Raw genomic sequence first — 22,808 nt, forward strand, 5'->3', positions numbered from 1 at the left:
GGTCTCCCAGCTATCAGTCTGAGGAAACTGAAGAATTTCTGAGAGAAAAAATTAATTCTCAAGATCACTACAAAATTATCAGAAGAACCTGATGATCCCAATCTTTGAGTCTTTATTACATGAGAAAAATGGATAAAATATCAAAAGGCATTTAAATTAAGGTTTTATGGTTCATGCTTAGCTCTTATTCTGGGGTTATTGTTGAGACTGGGTCTTAGAAGTTGCTCAAAGTATTCTCTAATTCTAAACAATTCTCCTGACTCAGCCTTCCAAGTGCTGAGATTGCTGATATGAGCCAGAATGTCTGACTCATATTCTTAGTTTATTGTTAATCATTTAGACGATTTGTTCCAAAATGGAGAGCAAAAAGGAGATGAAGTTACTTAGCATTATGATAACAGCTTTGCTCAAATCCCAAGCAATAGAACACTGGGTTGTGTCTGTTCCCCTTTCCATTCTTTTTCCCAATCACTACCCTTTTGGGTTAGGTAACCAAATTGGTGGCTGATTTTACGTAATGCTCTGTTATGTCTGATGTTTTTATATACTTACTAGTAAAGTACTCTGGCTAGCTAGTGATATCTGTTACCAATCACCTGAAAATATTGCAGTAGCTGTACAGCCTCAAAATAGATTACTTTTTAAAAAATAACTTCAACTCTAGTGGACTTTACTTCTATGTTTTTATAGGGCCATAGTTCAAGGTCATTTCTCTCCTACCTTGCAGCCCAGTTGCAGTTGGGCATCTGGTGACATATAACTCAGGATTCGATCAGGAATGTATTTGCCAATTGAAATTTGATTTTAACATTTCGATGTGATAGGAGAAACTTGAAAATCTGAAATTAAATAAACTGTGTATTATATGTCAACTCCTTGTTAGGAAAAAAAACTCTTCCATGTTAGGGCAATATAGAAATAATTTTGTTTCTGTTAGCATAGCTATTTTTAGTCATTGCAAATACTGTCATCTTCTAAACCATATTTTTGTGGTTATGTACTTATGTACATTTGGAATTTGGGGATAGTTTTCTAGGAACATGACTTTGTACCCAGAACATCATTTATTTACTGCTCATTTTCTCCCCAAGAGATGAACTGACAATCTGCATAGTACCAATATTCTAAATTTTCTACATGCAAAAATGAACAGATTGTGCTGTTGCCTTTTTGTGTTGCTGGGAATGGAAACAAAGGCCTCTTGCCTGCTAGCCACCAGTCCTGCCAGTGAGCTATTTTCGAAGGCCTTGTTTTCTGTGTGTGTGTGTGTGTGTGTGTGTGTGTGTGAGAGAGAGAGAGAGAGAGAGAGAGAGAGAGAGAGAGAGAGAGAGAGAGAGAGGGAGGGGGAGGGAGAGAGGGAGGGATGAAATTTGACTGTGTAGCCCTGAGTATCCTAGTCCCTCCTTCCTTTGCCTTTCCAAGTGCTGGGGATACAGTTGTGTTCCCCTGTTTTGGGCTTCAGAAAACTCCCCCCCCCCGTGACTTCATACTCTTTATCTAGCTTGTTTTATGCGCTGAAGTACATTGTGTGGAAAGGATTGTTCTATCACTAATCTTTTACCCAGAGATGAGATTGTTTTAAGACTACATTGTCACACTGTCTTCAAACCGTTGTTCATGGGCCTATTTGTGAAAGATAGTAACACTAACACAACAATTTGAAGATTTTTGAGATCTTCAAGAACACTGCATTTTTGTTTTAAAGATTTCACAAATACCTAATCCCCAAAATTGTTTTTCTTTTGTTACTGTTTATGCTTATCACTTATGTGAACTTAAATTTTGTCTAGCTTCTCTAGTAGCATAGTTTGGTTTCTTCATTTTTAATATCGGAAAAAGTACCTTATACGAAAATAAATTCAAAGGGTTGGGTCTGCAGCTCAGTGATAAGGAACATGTTTCATACTTGCAAGAACCCAAGGTTCCATCCCCAGTACAGAAAAAAAATAAGTTCTGGAAACGAATTCAACCTTGAATGTAACTGAAAATCATTAAAACTATGGACATGTTTATTCTGGCAGTACATAACATTGAAGACAAGATTTCATTTTGGGATACTGTCTTTTTTAACAAGTAAAGCCTGAGAATCGTCTTGATAAATGCTTCTTTCTTTGGTGAACCATTAAAATATTTGGAATGTGGCATGGTATCAGTAAGTGGCAATACACAGAGAAAATGTTACCTTAAACTAACAGCTGTAAGAAATGCTCATTGTGTGGCCTCCAGTAAATCATGAGAATCCTACCACCTGTGTTTCTCTTCAAACAACAGCCTTTGATGGCATATACTTTGGAGGACTGTTTGTGATTTGTTACCAAATATTATAAATGTCAGGGGTTATTTAATGCTGAAAGTTCTGTTATATCCCTTAAAAGTTCTATGTGGATTCAATTTCCAAAGACATGATTTGTTTAACAAACATTTATTGAAACATCTTAACTTGTTACACAGTGATTGGGCTCAGTACTGTGCAGAGCACAAAATTGTGGAAGACGTGTCTCTTGCTTGCTCTCATACTAGTATAAGGCTTCTCTATCATGTGTCATGAGCCATGTGTATCTCACAGTTAAAACAGTACACAGGAAGGACAGGACTGGGATTATGTCCAGCTGTAGAAATTAAAGACACAGTCATGGAAGAAGTGGTGTTTGAAGTATTCTTTGAAGAAGGGATAGCAGACATTGAAGTCAGAAGGGAAAACAGGTGTGTCTGGGGAGTTGAGTGTTAAATTTGGACAGGCTGGAGCATAGTGCTTGAACTGAAGAGGAATGGACTTAAAATCCAGTGAGTAGGGTGGAGGATGTGACTCTATGGTAGAGTGCTTACTTAGCATGTACAGAGCTCTGAGTTCTGTCTTCAGCACACACAGAAAGAGTTAGTATGGAATTAGAACTCTAGGCTTTATTTTATAGCTCTGAGAAATCTAGAATATTTTAAAATGAGTATATACGTATGTGTGTGTGTGTGTATATATATATAAATATATATGTATATATATATATATATATATATATATTATATATATATTTGAATCAGGTAGTAACAGTGGTAAGAGAATGCCATCAAGGGTGCTGAAAATTTAGATGAAGCCATTTGGGTGCATATTTGTCAATCTGTAGTAGCCCATTATAGTACAAATAATAAAAACCCAGAGACAGATACTGGGGTTAAAGCTGAAGATCAGAGAAGCAAAGTGGCCGGCCACTTGAGAGTTCTTACGTCTACCAATGCTCAGACCAAAGGGGTGATCCTGTCCTCAGACTGCACTGCTCTCCACTAAAGGAATAAAGGCATAGGATCCCAAGTACTGAGACCACCTTTGTGTGAGCTCTGTTTCTCTTTCAGACTTTTTCACTATCATGTAGCCCAGGGTGGCCTTGAACTCACCACTCACTGAGATCCATCCGGCTCTGTATCCTGAGTGCTGGGATTAAAAGTGTGCGCCTCCACAGCCTGGCCTCTATGGCTGTGGCTAACTTTGTACTGTGATCTTCAGACAAGCTTTATTAGATCATAAACAAAATATCACCACATTCCATGAATCATATGTTCAGCTTGACATTATATTGCTTGGACTAATTTGCTGTTATTGAGTACTTTTAAAGTGAAGACAATTTCAAAAATTTTTAAGACAAAATACATTTTTTTGGTATTTTTGAGACAGGGCTTCTCTGTGTAGCTTTGGAGCCTATCCTGGCACTCATTCTGGAGACCAGGCTGGCCTTGAACGCACAGAGATCCACTGCCTCTGTCTCCCAAGTGCTGGGATTAAAGGTGTGCGCCACCAACGCCCGGCCAAGACAAAATAATTTTAAAGATCATCAGATTATCGCACAAATATATTTTAAAGTACTATTCAATGATAAGCACTCAGGAACGTTTTTACACTGGGCTCAAGTAGGATTCCTCTGTGGATAAAATCCCTGGCTACTTTTGAAAAGGACCTGGGGTTGATTTCCAGCATCCACAACCATCTGCAACTCCAGTTACAGGGGCACCAGGCACAAACATGTTGTACAGACATGGACGCATACAAAGCTACCATAAACAAAAAGAACATCATTTTTTAATTAAAGTAAATTAGGGTTGGACTGGGGATGTGCCTGAATTGTCAATGTACACACTGTGCAAGGATGAAGACCTAAGTTGGGATCCCTATCACCCACATCAAAAAGCCAGGTGTGTTAACACGTGCTTGTAATCCCAGTGCTGGGAAGCAGAGAAATGATGATACCTGGGACATGCTGCCCAGCTAACCTAGCAGAATTGGCAGATTCCAAATTCAGTGAGCGATCCTGTCTCTTTTTTTAAGAGACTTGAGAAAAAAAATGATTTGCTTTCTATTTTGAGTAAAACTTGGACTTCTATGAGAGAAATAAAATAATATTTGTTATATTTCCTAAGGTCATATTTATTTATTTTTTATAATTGTAATTAGACCGATTTTAAATTAGAAACAAGCTTCTTTTACATGTCAATCCCAGTTTCCTCTCCCTCCCCTCCTCCCATGTCCCCCCACCCCCTATCCCAACCCTTTTCTGCTCCCTAGGGAAGGTGAGGCCTAATCGAGGGGGAATCTACAAAGTCTGTCCTATCATTTGGAACAGGGCCTAGGCCTTCCCCGTGTGTCTAGGTTGAGAAAGTATCCCTCTATGGGGAATGGGCCCCCAAATTCCATTCGTACACTAGGGATAAATACTGATCCACTACCAGAGGCCCCATAGACTGTCAAGGCCTCCTAACTGACACCCACATTCAGGGGGTCTGAGTCAGTCTTATGCTGTTTTGCCAGCTATCAGTCTGGGGTCCATGAGCAACCCCTTGTTCAGGTCAGCTGTTCCTGTGGGTTTCTCCAGCCTGGTCTTGACCCCTTTGCTCATCACTCCTCCCTCTCTACAACTGGATTCCAGAGTTCAGCTCAGTGTTTAGCTGTGGGTGTCTGCTTCTACTTCCATCAGCTACTGGATGAAGGCTCTAGGATGGCATATAAAGTAGGCATCAGTCTCATTATTGGAGAAGGGTGTTTAAGGTAGCCTCTCCACTATTGCTTAGATTGTTAGTTGGGGTCATCCTTGTAGATCTCTGGACATTTCCCTAGTGCCGGATTTCTCTTTAAACCTATAATGGCTCCCTCTATTATTTTCTTGCTCTCCTCTATTCTTCCCCTGACTCAATCTTACTGTCCCCTCATGTCCTCCACTCCCCTCCACTTCCCCCTTCTCTTTCTCCTAACTGCCTCCCTCCTCCCCTCCCCCATGCTTCCAATTTGCTCAGGAGAGCTTGTCCCTTTCTCTTTCTCCGGGGGTGGGACCATGTATGTCTCTTAGGGTCTTCCTTGTTTCCTAGCTTCTCTGGCAGTGTGGATTGTAGGCTGGTAATCCTTTACTCCATGTCTAAAATTCATATATGAGAGAGTACATATCATGTTTGTCTTTTTGTGACTGGGTTACCTCAGTTAGGATGGTTTCTTCTAGTTCCATCCATTTGCCTGTGAATTTCAAGATTCCATTGATTTTTTTTTCTCCATTGTGTAAATGGAGTACCACATTTTCTCCATCCTTTCTTCAGTTAAGGGTCATCTAGGTTGCTCCCAGGTTCAGGCTATTACAAATAATGCTTCAATGAACATGGTTGAACAGATGACCTTGTTGTATGAATGTGCTTCTTTTGGGTGTATGCCTAAGAGTGGAATTGCTGTTTTGCAGTTCATTAAGTTCCTAGATAGCTTTTATTTAGACATGCTATTGTATTCTGAGAACTCCAGTACTGGGAACTGGAGATCTCAGTTTAAAATCCGTTTCCAGTGATAATCACATCATACTGTGCCCCATACATTCAATACAGTTATTTGTCAGTCTAAAGTAAAAGTAAAGAAATTAACTAAGTGCAGCTGCAACTAAATTTAATGGAAAATGGAAAAAAATATGTGGAACTTGGTGATACTTTCTTCACTATGTGGAAGAGGAGGCGTGAGGATATAGCTCAGTGGTAGCATATTTAAGGTTCTTGGTTCTTTACCCAGCACTATGTGGGGAAGGGGAGTGTGTGTGTGTGTGTGTGTGTGTGTGTGTGTGTGTGTGTGTGTGTGTGTGTGTGTGTGTGTGTGTGTGTATGTGTGTGTGTGTGTGTGTGTGTGTGTGTGTGTTTAGGCGTCTGTCTGTCTGTCTGTCCCCAAGTATGTACATGCAGAGACCAGAGAAGAACTGTGGGTGTCTTCTAGCTCTCTGCCATATTGACTGGAGACAACATTATCTCTTCTTGAGCCAGAAGCTGGTGGTTTCAGGTAGGCTGGCCAGCCAGGAGCTCTCAGGATCCTGCTGCTCCCAGGGTTACAGATGGACTTTGTATCAAGTGCTTGCTTTGAGAGCTAGGAATCTGCTGATTCTCAGTTTTAGATTATCCATATTGAGACATTGTAGTCGGTATTGGGTTGTTTATTTTGAGGTAGAAGTATTTTCTTGCCTTTACCTCATATTTTCCAGATATGTTTTTGGGAGTTGAAGAGAAGGGTAATGTTTTCAAATGACTAGGACTTTTTAAAGCCAGTGAAGGTATGAATTTAAAGAGAGCTGGGGGAGTTTTTTCACTTCCATTTGGGTCCTGAACAAACATTTGGGAAAACACTCTGGCAATGCTTGTAGAGCAAATATGCTCATCATGGAACCAGAGCTCTCATCTACTGGCTTGCCATTATAACTAATAACCCTATTTTTGTAATCAGAAAATGAATTTATTCCCTAGGAACTTTTGAGAGGCCCAATCTTTCATTTGGTGATCTACATTGGCTTCCTGTACAGTCTCAAAATTGACTTCTAGTAAACATTCCAAGTGATCATAATTTGGCTTAATTTCCTAAAGTTTGTCACCTCCCATCTGGGTGGCAAGGTTTCACACATGACCCTTTCAGGAATATTGCAGATCCAAACCAAAATAATAAGTTAAAAATGGTTGAGTCTCATCCCAATGGATATATCATTGTTACTGTTTTTTTCTGTTATGCTGTCTCTACAAGTATGCTTTTCATTTTGTGTGTTCAGTTGTTCAGTCACTTAACATACAAGCCAGATTCTTGTCAGCAGCAAATTTCTATAGCACTTTATGTTTTAAAAGTTGTGGAAAAGAACTAAATGATTAATTGAAGGGTTACTATGTATACATTACTGATGTATTTACATGATATAGCCATCTACTTATTTATATCTGAAAATCATAAAGCTCATGGAACTAAGCTTTTGGTGGAGGAAGGCTTTTTTTCTTTCTTTTTTAATTTTTTTATTAGTTCAAATTAGGAACAAGCTTGCTTCACATGTCAATCCCTTCTCCCTCTTCCCTCTCCTCCCCCCTCCCTCCCCACCCTATCCACCCTCCACTCCCCAGGCAGGGTAGGGCCCTCTACGGGGGCTCCCCAAAGTCCACCACATCATCCTGGGCGGGGCCTCCCCCATGTGTCCAGGCCGAGAGTGCATCCCTTCATATGGGATGTGCTCTCAAAGTCCCTTCTTACATCAGGGGAAAATACTAATCCACTACCAGGGGCCCCATAGAGTACAGAGACCTCCTCATTGACATCCATGTTCAGGGGTCTGGATCAGTCCCATGCTGGCCTTCCAGACAGCAGTCTGGGGTCGATGTGCTTCCCCTTGTTCAGGCCAACTGTTTCTGTGGGTTTCACCAGCCTGGTATCGACCCCTTTGATCTTCATTCCTCCCTCTCTGCAACTGGGTTCCAGAGTTCAGTTCAGTGTATATCTGTGGGTGTCTGGGAGGAAGGCTTTTTTGAGATAGTGTGTGTGTACTTTATTTAAGTTGGCAATTGCCTCTGCTCTTATAGGAATGGAATACTTCAGAAGAATAATCTGTGTTGTTCTTTTCAAAACTTTTGTCCCCTTTGGAGTTTTCCTCCACCTTGTGATAATGTTGAACCTGCAGCACTCACACACTTGTGATCAGAGTAAGCCTGCTCCAGAATGTAAACACTGTGTTTTTAAAGTTCTTCCTTGAAGTAGTAATTATGGTCATAAAATGCCACTCTTCCCCATTGGTTCTCTCTCTATAGAGAGAGTTTTACTGGATTGTTCCTTCTGTTGAGTCGTAGTGACTTGTACCTTTGTTCCCATGACCCAGCTCCTGAAAATTTAACACTGTTTCTCCCCAGCAAACTGGCAAAGGGATAAAACTTTAGGACAGATGGAAGAGTTTCTTTTTTGTTTCAGTGACTGACAAGTTGCTGCATGTTTTTAACCATGCATATGTGTGTGTGTGTGTGTGTGTTGGAAGTGCTTGTCCATGTGCATGTGGAGGCCAGAAGTTACGTCCCGTGTCCTCTACCATTCTTTACCTTCATTTTGAGACAGGGTCTTTTTTTCTGAACCTGGGGTGTATGCTTTCAAAGACTGGCTGGTCAGCAGATCTACCTGATCCACCTCCCTAGCACTTAGGTTAGAGAAAATTGGGTTGTTTGTGACATTTTCATAAATATATATCATTATGCTTTTTCTTATTTGCTTCCTCCCTTTCCCTCTCCTAGTCTCCATTTCATGGTTGGTCCCCTTTGTCCCACAGATAGCCCTTTCATCTGCATTCATGTCGCTCATACTCCTTTACACTCTTGTTCCTCCTACCTTGTCCTTTTATATGTCTTTCTCCACTATCAAGGTCCCCTTCTCAAAAAATGTAAATATCCAATAATTACCTGGAAAATTGTTCAACAACATTTGCCATCTGATACAAAATTTAAAATTTCTTTGAGGTTCCATTTCATTTCAGTCACAGTGGTTTTTGTCAAGAAAACAAGTTCTGGTGTTGATGACAACAAAGAGGAACCTACTTACACTATTGGTGGCAATGTGAACTAGGCAGCCATTATTGAATTCAGTTAAAAGATTCCTCAACAAACTAAAGATAAGGCTACCATATGACCCAGCTGTACCACTTATGGGTATATACAAAAAGATTCCTAAGTCAGCTAACTTCAGGAATACTTACACATGCATATTTAGTGCACTATATGAAAACTAGTTTTTAAATTCCATTTATTTATGTGCATGTGCTTATGCACATGTGTGCTATAGTGTGCATGGGAGGGTCAGTTCTCTCTTACATTGTGGGTCCCAGAGATCAGTCCAAAATAATCAGACTTGACAGCAAGTACCTTAACCACTGAGCCACCCTAGGAAGACTGTATTTAGCATTCAGTTACCTTGTTTATTTAATTTGTAGTCACTCAAAATACCTCTGTACTTAATAAAGTATCTCAGTCTACATATATTTGTATATTAAATAGTTTGTGGCTATACCTAATATCAATTAATGTTCAGTCATTGATAGAGGGAGTGTAGAGATTCAGCTAGAAGAACTGTGTAGTAGAACTATCAGAAATTATGTATTAAACCATCCTCAGTTTAGCTCTACCAAAGAATTGCAAGGCAATAAGGTGTCTTGGTCTTTAGATTGTGATCTATAGCTAGGATAAAGCACCTAGATTAAAGTTCAAACTCTGTTCCTTTTTTTATCTCTGTCAGCTTAGGCACTTTTTTTCATTTTGTATTTCACTTCTATTATGAAAGGTCAATAAGGTAATGCATTTATAACACTTTGACCAGTGCGTAGTAAATACACAATGAAGACAGCCACCTATATTAAGATGGACATACTGTGGAAAATGCAAACCAATTAGGTGGGATGCACATATCTGTAATCCCAATATGTAACATGAATTAATAAAAGACCCAGAGACAGATACTGGGATTCAACCTGGAAGATGAGGGAAGCAAAGCTACCAGACAGCTCATACATGTAAAAGGGCTGGTGTGTTCCTATTCTCAACATGGCTGGAGAATGAATGCCTGAGTTCTAGGATTAAAGGTGTGTACCACCACCTCCTAGCTTCTGGCTGATGGGATTAAAGTTGTGTGCCTGGTTTCTATGGCTTGTGGCTGAGTTTGCTTTCTGAATCCTCAGGCACACTTTAATAAATAGTAAATGATATATCACCACACCAATACCCCAAACCTGAGGCAGGAGGGTTGAGAGTTTGAGGCATAAGATGAAAGGATGGATGGATGTGTGTGTGGGTGGGTGGATGGATGGATAGAAAGATAGACAGACAGACAGACAGACAGACAGACAGACAGACAGACAGACACACACACACACACACACACACACACACACACACACACACACACACACACACACACCCCAGACTGGGCTACATAAGATACTGACTCAACTCCCAAAATTTACCAAATAATAATTCTATAAATTCTTAAAACAACTTTTTGCAGTGATGGAGTTAGTTAGTGGAAAACATAAATGTTTGTTAACAGTATTCTCGTGGCAAGTCCAGCATACTTATAAATTGTGTGAATTTCTTAATACATCAGGTCTTAATACTCATTTGTCTATAGCATGTAGTGTATAATAAACTCACTGAAAAATATGAAATGATATAAGACAAAAAACATGCTCCAATTACTTTTAGTAGAAAAATCCATGTGAAAGACCTGCATGAGGATGTTTTACACTACCTAGCTTATTTTACTTTATTGGCATTATGAAATATTTTTTAGAATGGAATTTGACTTGCCTTACATAGAAAGCATAAAGTCATTTAATTTTTTCAAAGACCCATTTTCTATATTTTATCCTGATTGACAAGGAAAACACCACATAGTGGGGGTTTGTTTTATTTTATTTTTCCTCACCTTGGTGACTCCACTTAATAAAGTACACAGATCAGACTGCACTGTGACATGATGACACCTTTCTGTGCTGAATATAAAGTTTTCACATTGTAAAAAGTACCACTCCTTAAAAGGGCACCAGTCTTCCTATACGTCTTCTTCTAGCTCTTTAAGTTGACTTTGGGCAGAAAAGTGATAGATTTTAAACATAGCTAATTAATTTTCTATGTTCTTTGTTTTATTTTTGTCCTTGTTTGGAATTTGGAGATAGGCATCTTTTGGAAATGATCATATTTCAACTTCTCTGTAAAGGCATGAGACATTTATGGTTGAAGGATTGATTTATTCTAAAACAGAAAACCTCTTTTAATCTCTTTATTTTACTTAAACTAATCCATGTTCTAGTTACATTGCTTGTAGCTGGCCTCGTTTAGGTTTTTGACTAGTAGGAACAGTTTCATCATTGTCAAATATTAACAGTCTACAAAAAGCAGCAGGTAAGTTTAGTAAGATTGCTGTACTTCCTGAACCAGGTTTGTAGACGACCATCTTAAAACACATTTATTTTAAGTCATGGCAACAGTGTCATTTAGAACTTTTTGTCATTTCAGTTTATATCTCTGAGACATACCTGAATTTGGTTGAAATTGGGGGAAGTTTGTGGATGTTAAGGCAAGACAGAATCATTTGCTTGTTTTCATGTCTATAGAACAAAAGAGAACTGACCTAACTTTGAGATGAATTTTAGATATATTTTGCTGAAAATGCCACTTCATATAAATATAGAAACTTGGGGTTTGGAGTTTTATTTTGGAATTTGAATTTGAATGACACTCTAAACTGCCTTGACTTCTAGGTCTTAGAGTTTTAAATAACTATTAAATAATGGACTTAGACACAATAGATATACACATACATACATAGACACACACACACACACACACACACACACACACACACACACACACACACATGAAATGACTAAGAAAATGTGCCTTAGAGCATGCTGCCAAGTATTTTAGAGGTGGTCCGTGTCACCAAATAAAACTTCCTGCTTTTTAGTGCATTTTTTACTGGTTGGGAATACGATAGGACTGTGAGGAGAATAATAATTTTAATATGAATGTATTTGTCTCTTTTTGATGTTTGTAACATGATCCCACACTTACAAACTTAGCAATAACCTGTAAACATGTTGACACTGTGCTCTTAAAATTCATTGTCTGAAGAAATATTCATCTTTAGCACAAGAACAACTGATTTTTATCTTAATGTTCCTGATTTTAAAATGCAGTACTAACTCTGTAATTCTTGTGTCCATTATACAACCTTTGTGTGGATGGATGGGGGCTCGATTGTGAAACATAATTATCAAATTTATTAGCAACACACCAAATCTTGCAAAGCTAACTTGTTTATGTCTGAACAATAATTAGCATTTTTCTCATCTTAATGTTCTACTTATATATTTGGATGATATTTATCTAAATTGAATCCTTGTTTGAAACGTATTTTACATAGAGGCAGGAAATTTAATTTTGCTGAATGGAAACCCCAAAGTTTAAGCATAGCACATAACTAAACCCCATAGGAATAGAGAGAATTGCCAAATACCTTCCTACTTCCTGAGTTTTAGTACAGTTAAAACTCACTTGAGACCCTTGAGTCATGGAAAACCTGGAATAACTGGCTTGGCTCCAGGGGAAAGAAGTCCCTATGTAGGAAAGCCAGTTTGACAAAGGCAACTTGAAATTCTTATTTGAAAAGTTGCCTGAGGAAGCCTTCAAACAAAAGAAAGCCACAGTAGGTATGGCAAAATTCCTGATGAAACTAACAGCTTTTGAGAGGCCTTGGGAAGATGATGGTGGGATGGATGTTTTGTATCAATTATAGTAAAACATGTCTATCTTGTTAGCTTCGAGCCAAAAGAACAAACAAGAACAAAAAATTGCATTGGAAAAGTTCGTTTTCAATTTAGGAGAGAAAGGAAAATGAAAACAAAAACAAGTGGGGCGTTGATGGTGCACGCCTTTAATCCCAGCACTCAGGAGGCAGAGGCAGGCGGATCTCTGTGAGTTCAAGACCAGCCTGGTCTACAGAGCGAGTGCCAGGACAGGCTCCAAAGCTACAGAGAAACCCTGTCTCAAAAAAAATGGAAAAAACAAAACAAAACAACAACTCAAAAACAACCTCGATCTACACAGTATCATGAGTTCTAGTTTGAGCTTCAGTTGCTTTATCTGTAGCATTAGGAAGATGGATTTGATTGAGATTTTCATGAGGCACTCCATAGAGAGATGGTAGTTTTGGGCATTTGATGTAATGTGGTAGATTTTAATAATTAAAAATGTTATAAAATACTGAATGAACAAGAGCGAGCAGATTTCTTTACTGTAGGCCATATGGGACTCATGTATATTTTCACTCTCTGAGATAGTAATACTTTATGCCATTTCTTCCAACTATTTGATCAGGACTCCTTGCGCCTAGTAGTCTGTAGTATACATCCGGACAAATGCTAGACTAACAGATTTCCAGGGGTCTTTCCAGTTTTGTCATTTAATGTTTTTGTTATATGTCCATTAATGTATAAAGTTCCCCAGCACAGTGTAATTTCATTCATTTAGAATTTACTAATTCTGATTCTTTTATAATTCCACTCAAAGAGTCTACATTACTAATGAATAAAATAAATTCAGGACTGTGACTATCAATTGATTTCTAAATTGATTGCCACCTCTATGATATATATTTATATTCAGTAATGGGAGCCTCTTATATCCATTTTCTGGAGCATATTATTTTGTTCATTAGAATTAGCCATGGCCTTGACTTTTCCTTTGTCTTAATAGGAGTAATCCAGCACTGACTGAAAAAGCTATTCCAATTTTAAGTATGTACTTGCATAAATTTTATGTGACTATATATAGTTACATGACACTAATCACTCATTTTCCTGGACATTAATGGATAATTTCTGCTTTAATTTGATATTCAACAGACAGGAATAAGAAAGAAAAAGCCAGCCTCCCTGTTGAAACTCTCCCTAGCCCATAAATTAAAAAGAAAGCCTTAAAAATATAAAAGCCTAATTTCCATGCAGTATTTTGTGTGGTCAAAAAATGTGTTGTATAAATTTGGAGTCAGGTTGGGAGTGGAGCTCAGAACGCCCTGCAGGAAGCCCAGATTCCACCCCTAGCTCTACAAAATAAAGTCTGTCATGTACCATGCGCCTTCTCATCTTAACCTAAAGAGGGAGCTCCAACAGGTATTACAGTCACTTAAACACACAAATAAGTAAGTGTACAGCTTTGCCTCTGTGGCTTGGAAGGTGGAGTGGCTGACAGCATAAGGGATTGGTCTGAGGCTTGTGTTGGGAGGAGCTATGTATCGAACAAATTGCTGTCTCCAACAGCCAACTTCCTTCAGTTCCTTGCAGCTGGTCAGGTAAGCTGGAGCTTAGCGTTCCATTCCTTCTGGGTGACTGGTGATCCTGGGCTGATGGGTCCCATAAGAGGGAGCCTCTCCGGGCCTTTTGGTAAAGGGAGTAAAATGAATTTGAGGGGGTTGACTTTATTTAGCTCAGTTCACAGCATAGAGGACATGTGGAGAAAGTTACCAGACTTAATATTGAATGGAACATACTTAAACTTCGATCGTTTACCTAAATCTCAAACTAAATTAGGAGCCTTGCATTTTATTTGATGAATTTAACATCCCTAGGTAGGATTCAAAGCAAAAGCCTTAGGGGAAAAGAAAGGGTCCAAGCAGCTGGTGTTCTTTTTGTCCTGGCTTCCGGATTGCTGTGGTAGATGCTGAAAGGGGTGTCCAGACAAAGAAGGTAGAGAAGCTGTAGTGCACTAGATTGAACCACTGGGAAGAGACAGACACACGTTTATATTGTTTCATAACGAAGTCCATGTAGTAAGTAGCAGTGTGATTGCATGGCTGTAAGTGTATTTTCTTCCTTGTGGTAATACACTAAGTTTTCTGTATTTAAATGGTATTTTATATTAGCTGCTACCAGATACTAAAAGCCAGCTTCTATGAATACTTACCACCAAAAGTGCCTTCTGAATTTGATAACATTTTGGGACTAATGTGTTCCTTTGTCTTAAGAGTTTAGATTGATTCTGGCTCTTTTTTAAATAGAGACAATTCCTTCACAAGGAGCTTGTGAATCCAGTTAAAAGTTTGTCTAAATGATTGAAGGTATTTGATTAGAGTAGGGGTAAAAACTGTATGTAGAGTGTTGGGGGGCAGCAGCAGTAGATTTGGGATATTGGTGAAATCAGCTTGCTTTGCCGGTAAACAACAAATAGGCTTTTTTTAAATGTTATTACTCTTTCAAATTTTTCAAAGAAAAAAAATTCAAGCTCGTGATTATTCAAAAGTAAATCTTTACTGTGAACTAAGGTGAACTTGGGAGAAATGTATTTCTTTAAAGTTGGTATATACAGTAAAAAGCCACAATAAAGCCATGTATTCCACCTTTGTCTAAGTAGCTTGGGGGAATTTTACCTACAGCATGTTCTGAGAAATTCTGGGTAGGGGTGGGGCAAGTAGAGAAGCACTTTGTTGTAAACTGCCCCTAGAAATACAGAGCTCCCCTTGGACAGGCCCAGGTGCTGATTAGATATGGATCAGTGACTGGATTTTTTTGCTGTTGTTGTTCATCCAATGGGGGTGTATATTCTGGGGGATCTTGAGAGTCCTGTCCTGGGATTAGAACTAGGGGCCATGTCTGCGTGCCTCACAGATTCATGTCACTTCTGGTTCTGTTATACTAAATTACTAGGATGTTTGAACCATGGTGGTCATATATTCCTCGGGGTTCATAATTATAACAGAAAACATAGACTAGCTATGAAATATTAGTTTATTTAGAAAATTCAACCAGGAGTCATCTCAGTCACGTGTTGACTGAGATGTTTCTTGGAGAAAGAAGGATCTCATGAAAGGCAATAGAAAGGGAAGCCAGGAGAAGTTTTAAGTGTGGAGCTCTGTAAAATTGTTCGCCCAGAGTTTAGCAAAGTTGTATGGCCACTGTTCACCAAGAACAGATCCATCCCTGGGGGAATTCAAAGATGAGGAAGATAGAGCTCTTCCCAGACTACTAGACTCAAAGTCTAGTAGAGGAGATAGGCATGCAAACAATGTATTTGATGTATTTGGTGATAAGTGCTAGGGCAATGCTTAGAATACAGTTGAAGGCACAAAACTGGGAGAGATAAGGGGGCATGGGGTGGGAAGAAGGCTTTGGGAACAATCTGAACAGACACAGAGTCATTTGAACACACTCCATATTGGGTAGTGAGAATGTGGAAATTTGGCTTTTGTGTTTACTAAGCTGCTAGTGAATCCCTTTGCCTGTCTGGCCTTCATTTTCTTTCTCTGTCAGATAGGGGTGCACAATATGTTCCTTCAAGTCTGGTTCAGCCCTAAAATGTTTCAGTTCTCAGAATCAAATTATCTTGGGCTCTTCTGGAATTGGACTGTTGTTGAACCTAATCCTCCCTTCGTTCTTTGGAGGTCACAGCTACAAAGCTCTTTTGAAGAAGATAGGCAAGAAAACTCTACTCTCTTTCCAGAGTCTTGCCTATTCAGACTTGATAGCTGGTTGCATGGAAGCCATGATTGCCCTGAGAAATGTGCCTTTGGGTTGTTTCAAGAAAGGATTCTAATAGTGTAAAGAAGGGAATGTTGACTGTAATTCAGAGGGGTACTTAGCTGGCCTATTCCTTGGTGGTTTGTGTTAAGCCTTTTAAATTTTGCCTTCAACATAGTTTTTAAAAAAATGGTTTGTTAAAACTTCTTTTTCCCGTTTTTCTTACTAGCATCTTATATTTATAGTAAAGGTGATCTGCAGCATGTTAAGGACACATCAATACTGACTGCTGATAAACTATTTGGAAGAGAAAGTTGAGCAGAGTATCCCTAGTATCTGAAAGGCAGAACTCCCAAGAGAAAGAAAGTGGGGATTTGCTAGTAATTGCTGATAAGTGGCTAACACTCAATTGGAGTTGATGTTGACTCTCCTTTTGCCCTTTCAGACATATCCTAGATTTCAATAGGTCTGTGATGGTTGCAGAAAGCAGACATCCTACTGCCTGGTCAGTGAAAATTCTATTTTCACAAATATGTCCTCTGAGAAGCCATGTCTGTGAGCATACAGATGTTACAGTGGGGCATCCCAGATCAGGTTATTTTCCCTTCCTTTACCACATGACCATTAAAACAGAACAACTATTTTTCTTCTTGAACAAATCATATATGTGCTGTGTTTAACATTTAATTTTTAGCTGTGTTTGGCAGGCCAATAATATTATGTCTTTGAAAAGGCAATTCAGGTATAATTGTATTTGAGAGATTATTTTCATCCCCCCATAAATCCAAATGTATATGAAGAACTAAGTTATTCTGCAAACAAAACTTTTTTTTTTTTTTTTTTTTGCTAAAAATACAGTAAGTGATGGGGTAGTTTTCAGCTTCCCGGGGTCCTTTTCTTATAGATGGCAGGGCTTTCTCATGAAAATAAAAGATACATTTCATGGTTTTTCCTACCAAACATAATACTCTGTAGCTGACAGACTCTCTCATTACTCTCAGGACTTAGGTAGGGTTTGAATCATTGCAATGTTGCTTTTCTTTCTCAGTTAACAGCTTCACGTTCACCTGTGAAGAGCCTGAAGGTACGGCAGAGGCAGTAGACTGAATTTGGAGGGTTTATAAATGCTCTGCAAGTTTCTCCTTTTTCTGTTATCCATTTTTTTCATGAGGATGTGGTTCACAGATGTCCTCAGCCATTCCCTCATCCTGCTGCTTTTTGGTTGCATTTTCCAAGATAGTATGAGGGGGAACAAGGGAGGTAAAGATTCATCAGTGTGGGAGCATTTATTTCAGCAGAGAACTACTTTCCCTCTTGAATCATTGTGCTAGTTGCTTAACTTAATAATGTAATGATAAACAGGTGAGAATGACATGTTGTTAAGGTCAAAGGAAAGTGGGAAAAGAGGGAAACTGAGGCAAGCATAAATGAGCTCACTCTCTAATTCCCTTGTTTAAAACAAGTCACTGTGTGTGGTTAAGGGGTAAGGAAGGTTGACTTCAATGTCTTGGCCAGCCTTAGCTGCTGTTTTTAAGATAAAGTCTCTTAGGCCAAAGGATGTTTTCTCCTAACATTTATGAAGTCCTTCATGACATGGTCTAATACCACTATAATACATGGCAAGTCTGACCCTCTGGGTCCAAATAAGAATGCAGGGCTTGAGACACAATTGACTTGGCTGTGAAATATGAGGGGTTATTTTTCAGAGCCAAGATTGGTACTGGGTTATTACGGATCCATCGTGAAAGCTTATCTTTTGGCCAGAACTGCTTAGTGGTTCTGGGGACATCATCGGAACCTTTCTAGTCTATAGTCATTGTTTCCCAAAGGACAACAGCCGTGTTTTGGGACAGTCCCCATCCACATCCTATCCTATAGACAGACATTTTGCCAAAGCCATTTTACTGCTAAGAATGAAAAACAATGGTTACCAGATTTCAAAAACTACACATATTCCCCCATCATGCCAATTAAAATATTTAAGCCTGTAACTGAATTTGGGGTTCTTAAAGAATGAATCTTACCTAGAGGTCTGTTGTCAACAGATTTATTCTGCATATAAACATATTGCCCGAGTCCTAAAGTGGGTTTTAAAAAATATATGAGGGGCTTGGTTTTCCTTTGTATCAGTATATTCCACAGATAGCATAGTTATTAAATTACATGGTCTCCTCATCTATTGTTTGGATAGAAAATGTAGATTTTTTGATAACAATTTCTTTATATTATTATTATTATTATTATTATTATTTTATTAGTTCAAATATAAACAAGCTTGCTTCACATGTCAGTCCTTAAGATTTCTTTAAACACAAGCAGCAGTCTCTGGTAAGGTGGTATTGCTATCATCTGCATTGTTATAGAATTAAATTATGTAGTCTGTCATTCAAAAAGAATGCTTTATAAATCAAATAAAGTCTCATAACTAAGATGAATAAGTTTTTTTTTTAACTTCGTGGTGCCTCATATCCAATGCTTTGGTTTTACAGCCCAACTTGATGTAATTTTTACACTGTGATTTTCTTTTTTTTTCTCTTGATTTTTGTTTACTGTTTTTGCTTTGTAAAAATCTCATTAGTTTCTGAGAAAAGAAGCTTAAGGAAAGCAACTATTGTAATGGACAGTAATATACCATCATAAAGGCATGTTCAGTTTTTTTTCTCTGTGGGTTGGCGGAAAATGTGCCAGATACACTGTACTTCCTTCCTTCCTTTGTTCTTTCTCTTTCTTTTATTATAGTAAATGTAAATGTTGTTAAAATTCTGTAATTTTTAGCAAATGCTAAAATCTAAATTAGTCCCCTTTCTTTCCCTTTAAAAGGCATTCTCTTGTTTGGAATTCTGAATGTATTTATATGTTTTTTTTTCTCTTTTGCAGAGGGGTTACAAATCATATTCCATAGTTACATAATACTAATTGTCTTAAGCTATCTAAGCTTTGCAACCCAAGGCAATCCTGCTCAGCAGATGCCTGATTTCTTTTCCTCACTGCTGCTATGTAACTGCCCCAAACCATAGGGACTGATGCAATGTCCCTGAATGTGAGTATTCAGCAAGATGAAAGATAGGCAAAGGTCAGGAGTAAGGTATTTCCACCTGGTTACAGGGAAAGAGCCCCACATGGCAGCTGCAGCTCCAGCTGCAGCTGCAGATGAAAAGAACTGAAATTCAGAAGAGAGGTCAGAGAGAGATCGAGATTGAAGATCTGGACAATTACAGGGCTGCCTGCAACTTTGGAACAATTCCATTTCTTTGGGGAAATGATATGAGAGAAGAGAGCAGGACTTAGGCCTGAGTCTTGGGGAAATCTTTGCTGTTGGGGTCTGGAAGTAGTAGCAGGAAGGCTGAAGTGGACGCATAAACTGCCATGCCATGAAGGAAGTCACCACATGCTCTATGTCTTCTAGGCTTTGGATTTTTGAGTCAGATAACCTTAGTTATGTTGCTGGAGGGTAAAGGCTCTAGGCATTGTAATCCCCGTGACTGTCATAGCCTTTAAGGGAGGTACAGCAGATGTAAAATGACGTTCATGGCTTTCTTGGGAAAAGACCCCTGAGATTGTGATTTTTTTAGTGTGGGTGAAAATTTCCTTAAAATCCTTATATGTGTTGGAGTTGTATAGCTTTTCCTAAGCAACTTGGATCAATTCAGAAGAATCAGCTTAATAACATTTCTAACTCTTAGTGTGTATAATTTCTTCGTTTTCCAGGATTTAACAATAAAATGTAAAGATATATTTGAAGTCGGGATATTATAAGATTTTTAAAATTATTTTAATTTGGTTAAAAATAAATTTACCAGTGGAAGAAACAAAGCCAATGACAGAAAGCAGTAAGTTTACTTTCAATTTTTCACACTAGGTTTTAAGTTATACTCTAACTCATGAATACATGCAATTACCATGCAAGTACATCTTGAAATTATTGAGGACTCTTCAAGAAAATAGCAGCTACAATGCATTCAAATTTGCATTATATGTAGTTCGGTAAACATTTTGAAGTACACACTATGTCTCTCAGTGAAATTGTAGAGTTGTCTTCATAGAAAGATACTGAAATACGAATAAGTGAATGCATATACCATTTAGGTATTGTAAATAAGTAAAATGCATAGGATCTGTTGAATGGAAACTCTGTGAACTAACCCATTTTTCTCCTAGGAATTCAGGTAGCCTAGCAACTTGCATTCTTGAGTCCAAAATGAAAAGGTTGCTTTTTTCTCCCTTCATCTTCCTCCTCAAATAACTTCATACACTGTAAAGAGTCAACATCTGTGGGAAAATGTTTTACTTGGCAGTTGTGCTTATCTTAAAAGGCTTATGGTGGATTTACTAATCCAAACAGGATAGCTGTTAGTTGCTTCATTTAAGGGTCATAGTTAAATACAGTGGTAGGTCATATTAAGACATTGTAATAAACAACTTGTCCAGCATTTAGGTGACATCAAAGGCATGTGGGGGTTTTGCATTTGATTTTTTTGTAAATGGGCCCCACTCTGTAGTCTAAGTTAGCCTCAAATTCATGGCAGTCCTGCTACCTCTGTCTCCACAATGCTGGGATTACAGACATGAGCCGCTATGCATGGTTCAATGGAATTAAAATATTAGCCTCTCTTGAAAGTGCTTAAACTATGAATAAAAAAATGGTGAGAATCCAAGATGTACTTTAGTTCCAAGTGTCTAAATGACCTAAGGACATTGCTGCTAGAACTTGAACAGCAATGTGACTGTCCGGCCCACAGATTTCTTCTCAGATTATCAAAAGCTCATTGGATTCAAGGATGTTTTTCACATCCTATGACTTTGAGGAAATAAAAAGCTTTGGAGCCTAGAATGTCCCCGGTAATAGAGTCCAGAATTGGGGCTGGAGAGATGGCTCAGAGGTTAAGAGCACCTATTGCTCTTCCAGAGGTCCTGAGTTCAATTCCCAGCAACCACATGGTGGCTCACAACCATCTGTAATGAGATCTGGTGCCCTCCTCTGATGTGCAGATATAAAAGGGAGCAGAATGTTGTATACATAATAAATAAATAAAATCTTAAAAAAATAGAGTCCAGAATTTATATATTTGCATGTGATTCTTAAATATCCTCCCTGAATTTTCTTAATTGGTTGTAGATATGCATCCAGATCCCAAGTCTTAAATAAATAATTTTACATCTCTTATTGAAAGATTTTTATTTAACATTTTAATTTCTACTTACATTTTATGAAATACCTTTCCTAATACTTTGTGTTCTAAATACAGTATGATGCATATCAAAGTAAAAAAAAAAAACAGCAACTAAGGCAGTTCTGGAATCAGACCAACTAGATTTTCATTCCAGTTCATTTTTTAGCGTCTATGTGCCCTTAGGCAAGTCACTTCATTTCTTCCAGTCTCAGTTTCTTCAGCTGCCAGATGATTTAAGAGAATCAATTTTACAGAGCTGGTAGGAAAAATAAAGGAGTGACTTCATGGATAGTGCTTGTGACTGTTGGCTCCTAAGAGTTCAGAAGATTCTATTATTTCTTTAGTCATTTCAGAATTTTAGAAATACTAGGGGTTGGGGGGGAACATGGGAGGATGGGAGGACAAGGGAATGGGGGGATGGATATGTAAATATGAGTAGTAATTAAAGAATTAAAAAACAAAAATACTAAACAAAACTTTGTCTATATTTTTGCTATAAGGGTCGGTGTACTCGAGAGAACTGCAAGTACCTACACCCTCCACCCCACTTAAAGTCGCAGCTGGAAATTAATGGGAAGAACAATCTGATTCAACAGAAGACTGCCGCAGTCATGTTCGCCCAGCAGATGCAGCTTATGTTCCAAAATGCTCAGATGTCATCCCTTGTAAGTTATGGCAGAGTCTTTGAAAACTGCTAGTGCTTTCGGGGTATTCTGGTTGCTCTATGGCTGTTTTTCTAATGCTGGGTGCTGCTGCTCTCCAGCTACATGTCTGTTGTCAAAGCATGTATGCTTATAGTGGAATACCTCTGCAAGGCCTTTGGGAAGTTAAGTACTACAAGATTTAGGGCAGTACGTGTGTGCTAATTAACAGTTCAGAGCTGTTCACATGAAGGAAGCAGTCAGATGTGTTGAATTAAAAACTTGGTCACATTTATAGAGAGTTTGGTATTTTTTTAGTCCCCCCCCCGTTTTAATTAATTTATTTTGGTGGTGAACGCCTTTAATCCCAGCGCTCCGGAGGCAGAGGCAAGTGCATCTCTGTAAATTCAACACCAGCCTGGTTTTCAAGAGCTAGTCCCAGGATAGGCTCCAAAGCTACACAGAGAAACCCTGTCTTGAAAATCCAGAGAGAGGCGGGGGGGGGGGGATTTTTTGAGAGTTTGGATTTCTAAAAGTACATTAAAAGAAAAGAAGCTTTGAAAATTGAAGCAAACGATTATTAACAATGAAACCTTTGACTTGTAGGATATTATTTCAAACAAATTTCTCTTATTTGGTAATTTTGTTATTGGTTTTGAGGTGAAGTTTCACTATGGCCTCAAGCACAACAGACTCTCAAACAA

General features: G+C 38.5%; 1 protein-coding gene across 6 annotated transcripts in view; it reads left to right on the top strand.

Moving 5' to 3' along the window:
* Positions 1–22,808, top strand: part of Mbnl3 (muscleblind like splicing regulator 3) — a 100,570-nt gene that overhangs the window by 44,258 nt on the left and 33,504 nt on the right. For all 6 annotated transcript variants that reach the window (XM_035450163.1, XM_027432094.2, XM_035450165.1 and 3 more), the window contains one exon: positions 21,964–22,128. In XM_035450163.1, coding sequence (XP_035306054.1) covers positions 22,075–22,128 — 54 coding nt within the window. In that variant the 5' untranslated portion in view covers positions 21,964–22,074. The remainder of the gene's footprint in view (positions 1–21,963; positions 22,129–22,808) is intronic.

Source organism: Cricetulus griseus, chromosome X (genome assembly GCF_003668045.3).
Source record: "Cricetulus griseus strain 17A/GY chromosome X, alternate assembly CriGri-PICRH-1.0, whole genome shotgun sequence".
Lineage (NCBI taxonomy): Eukaryota > Metazoa > Chordata > Mammalia > Rodentia > Cricetidae > Cricetulus > Cricetulus griseus.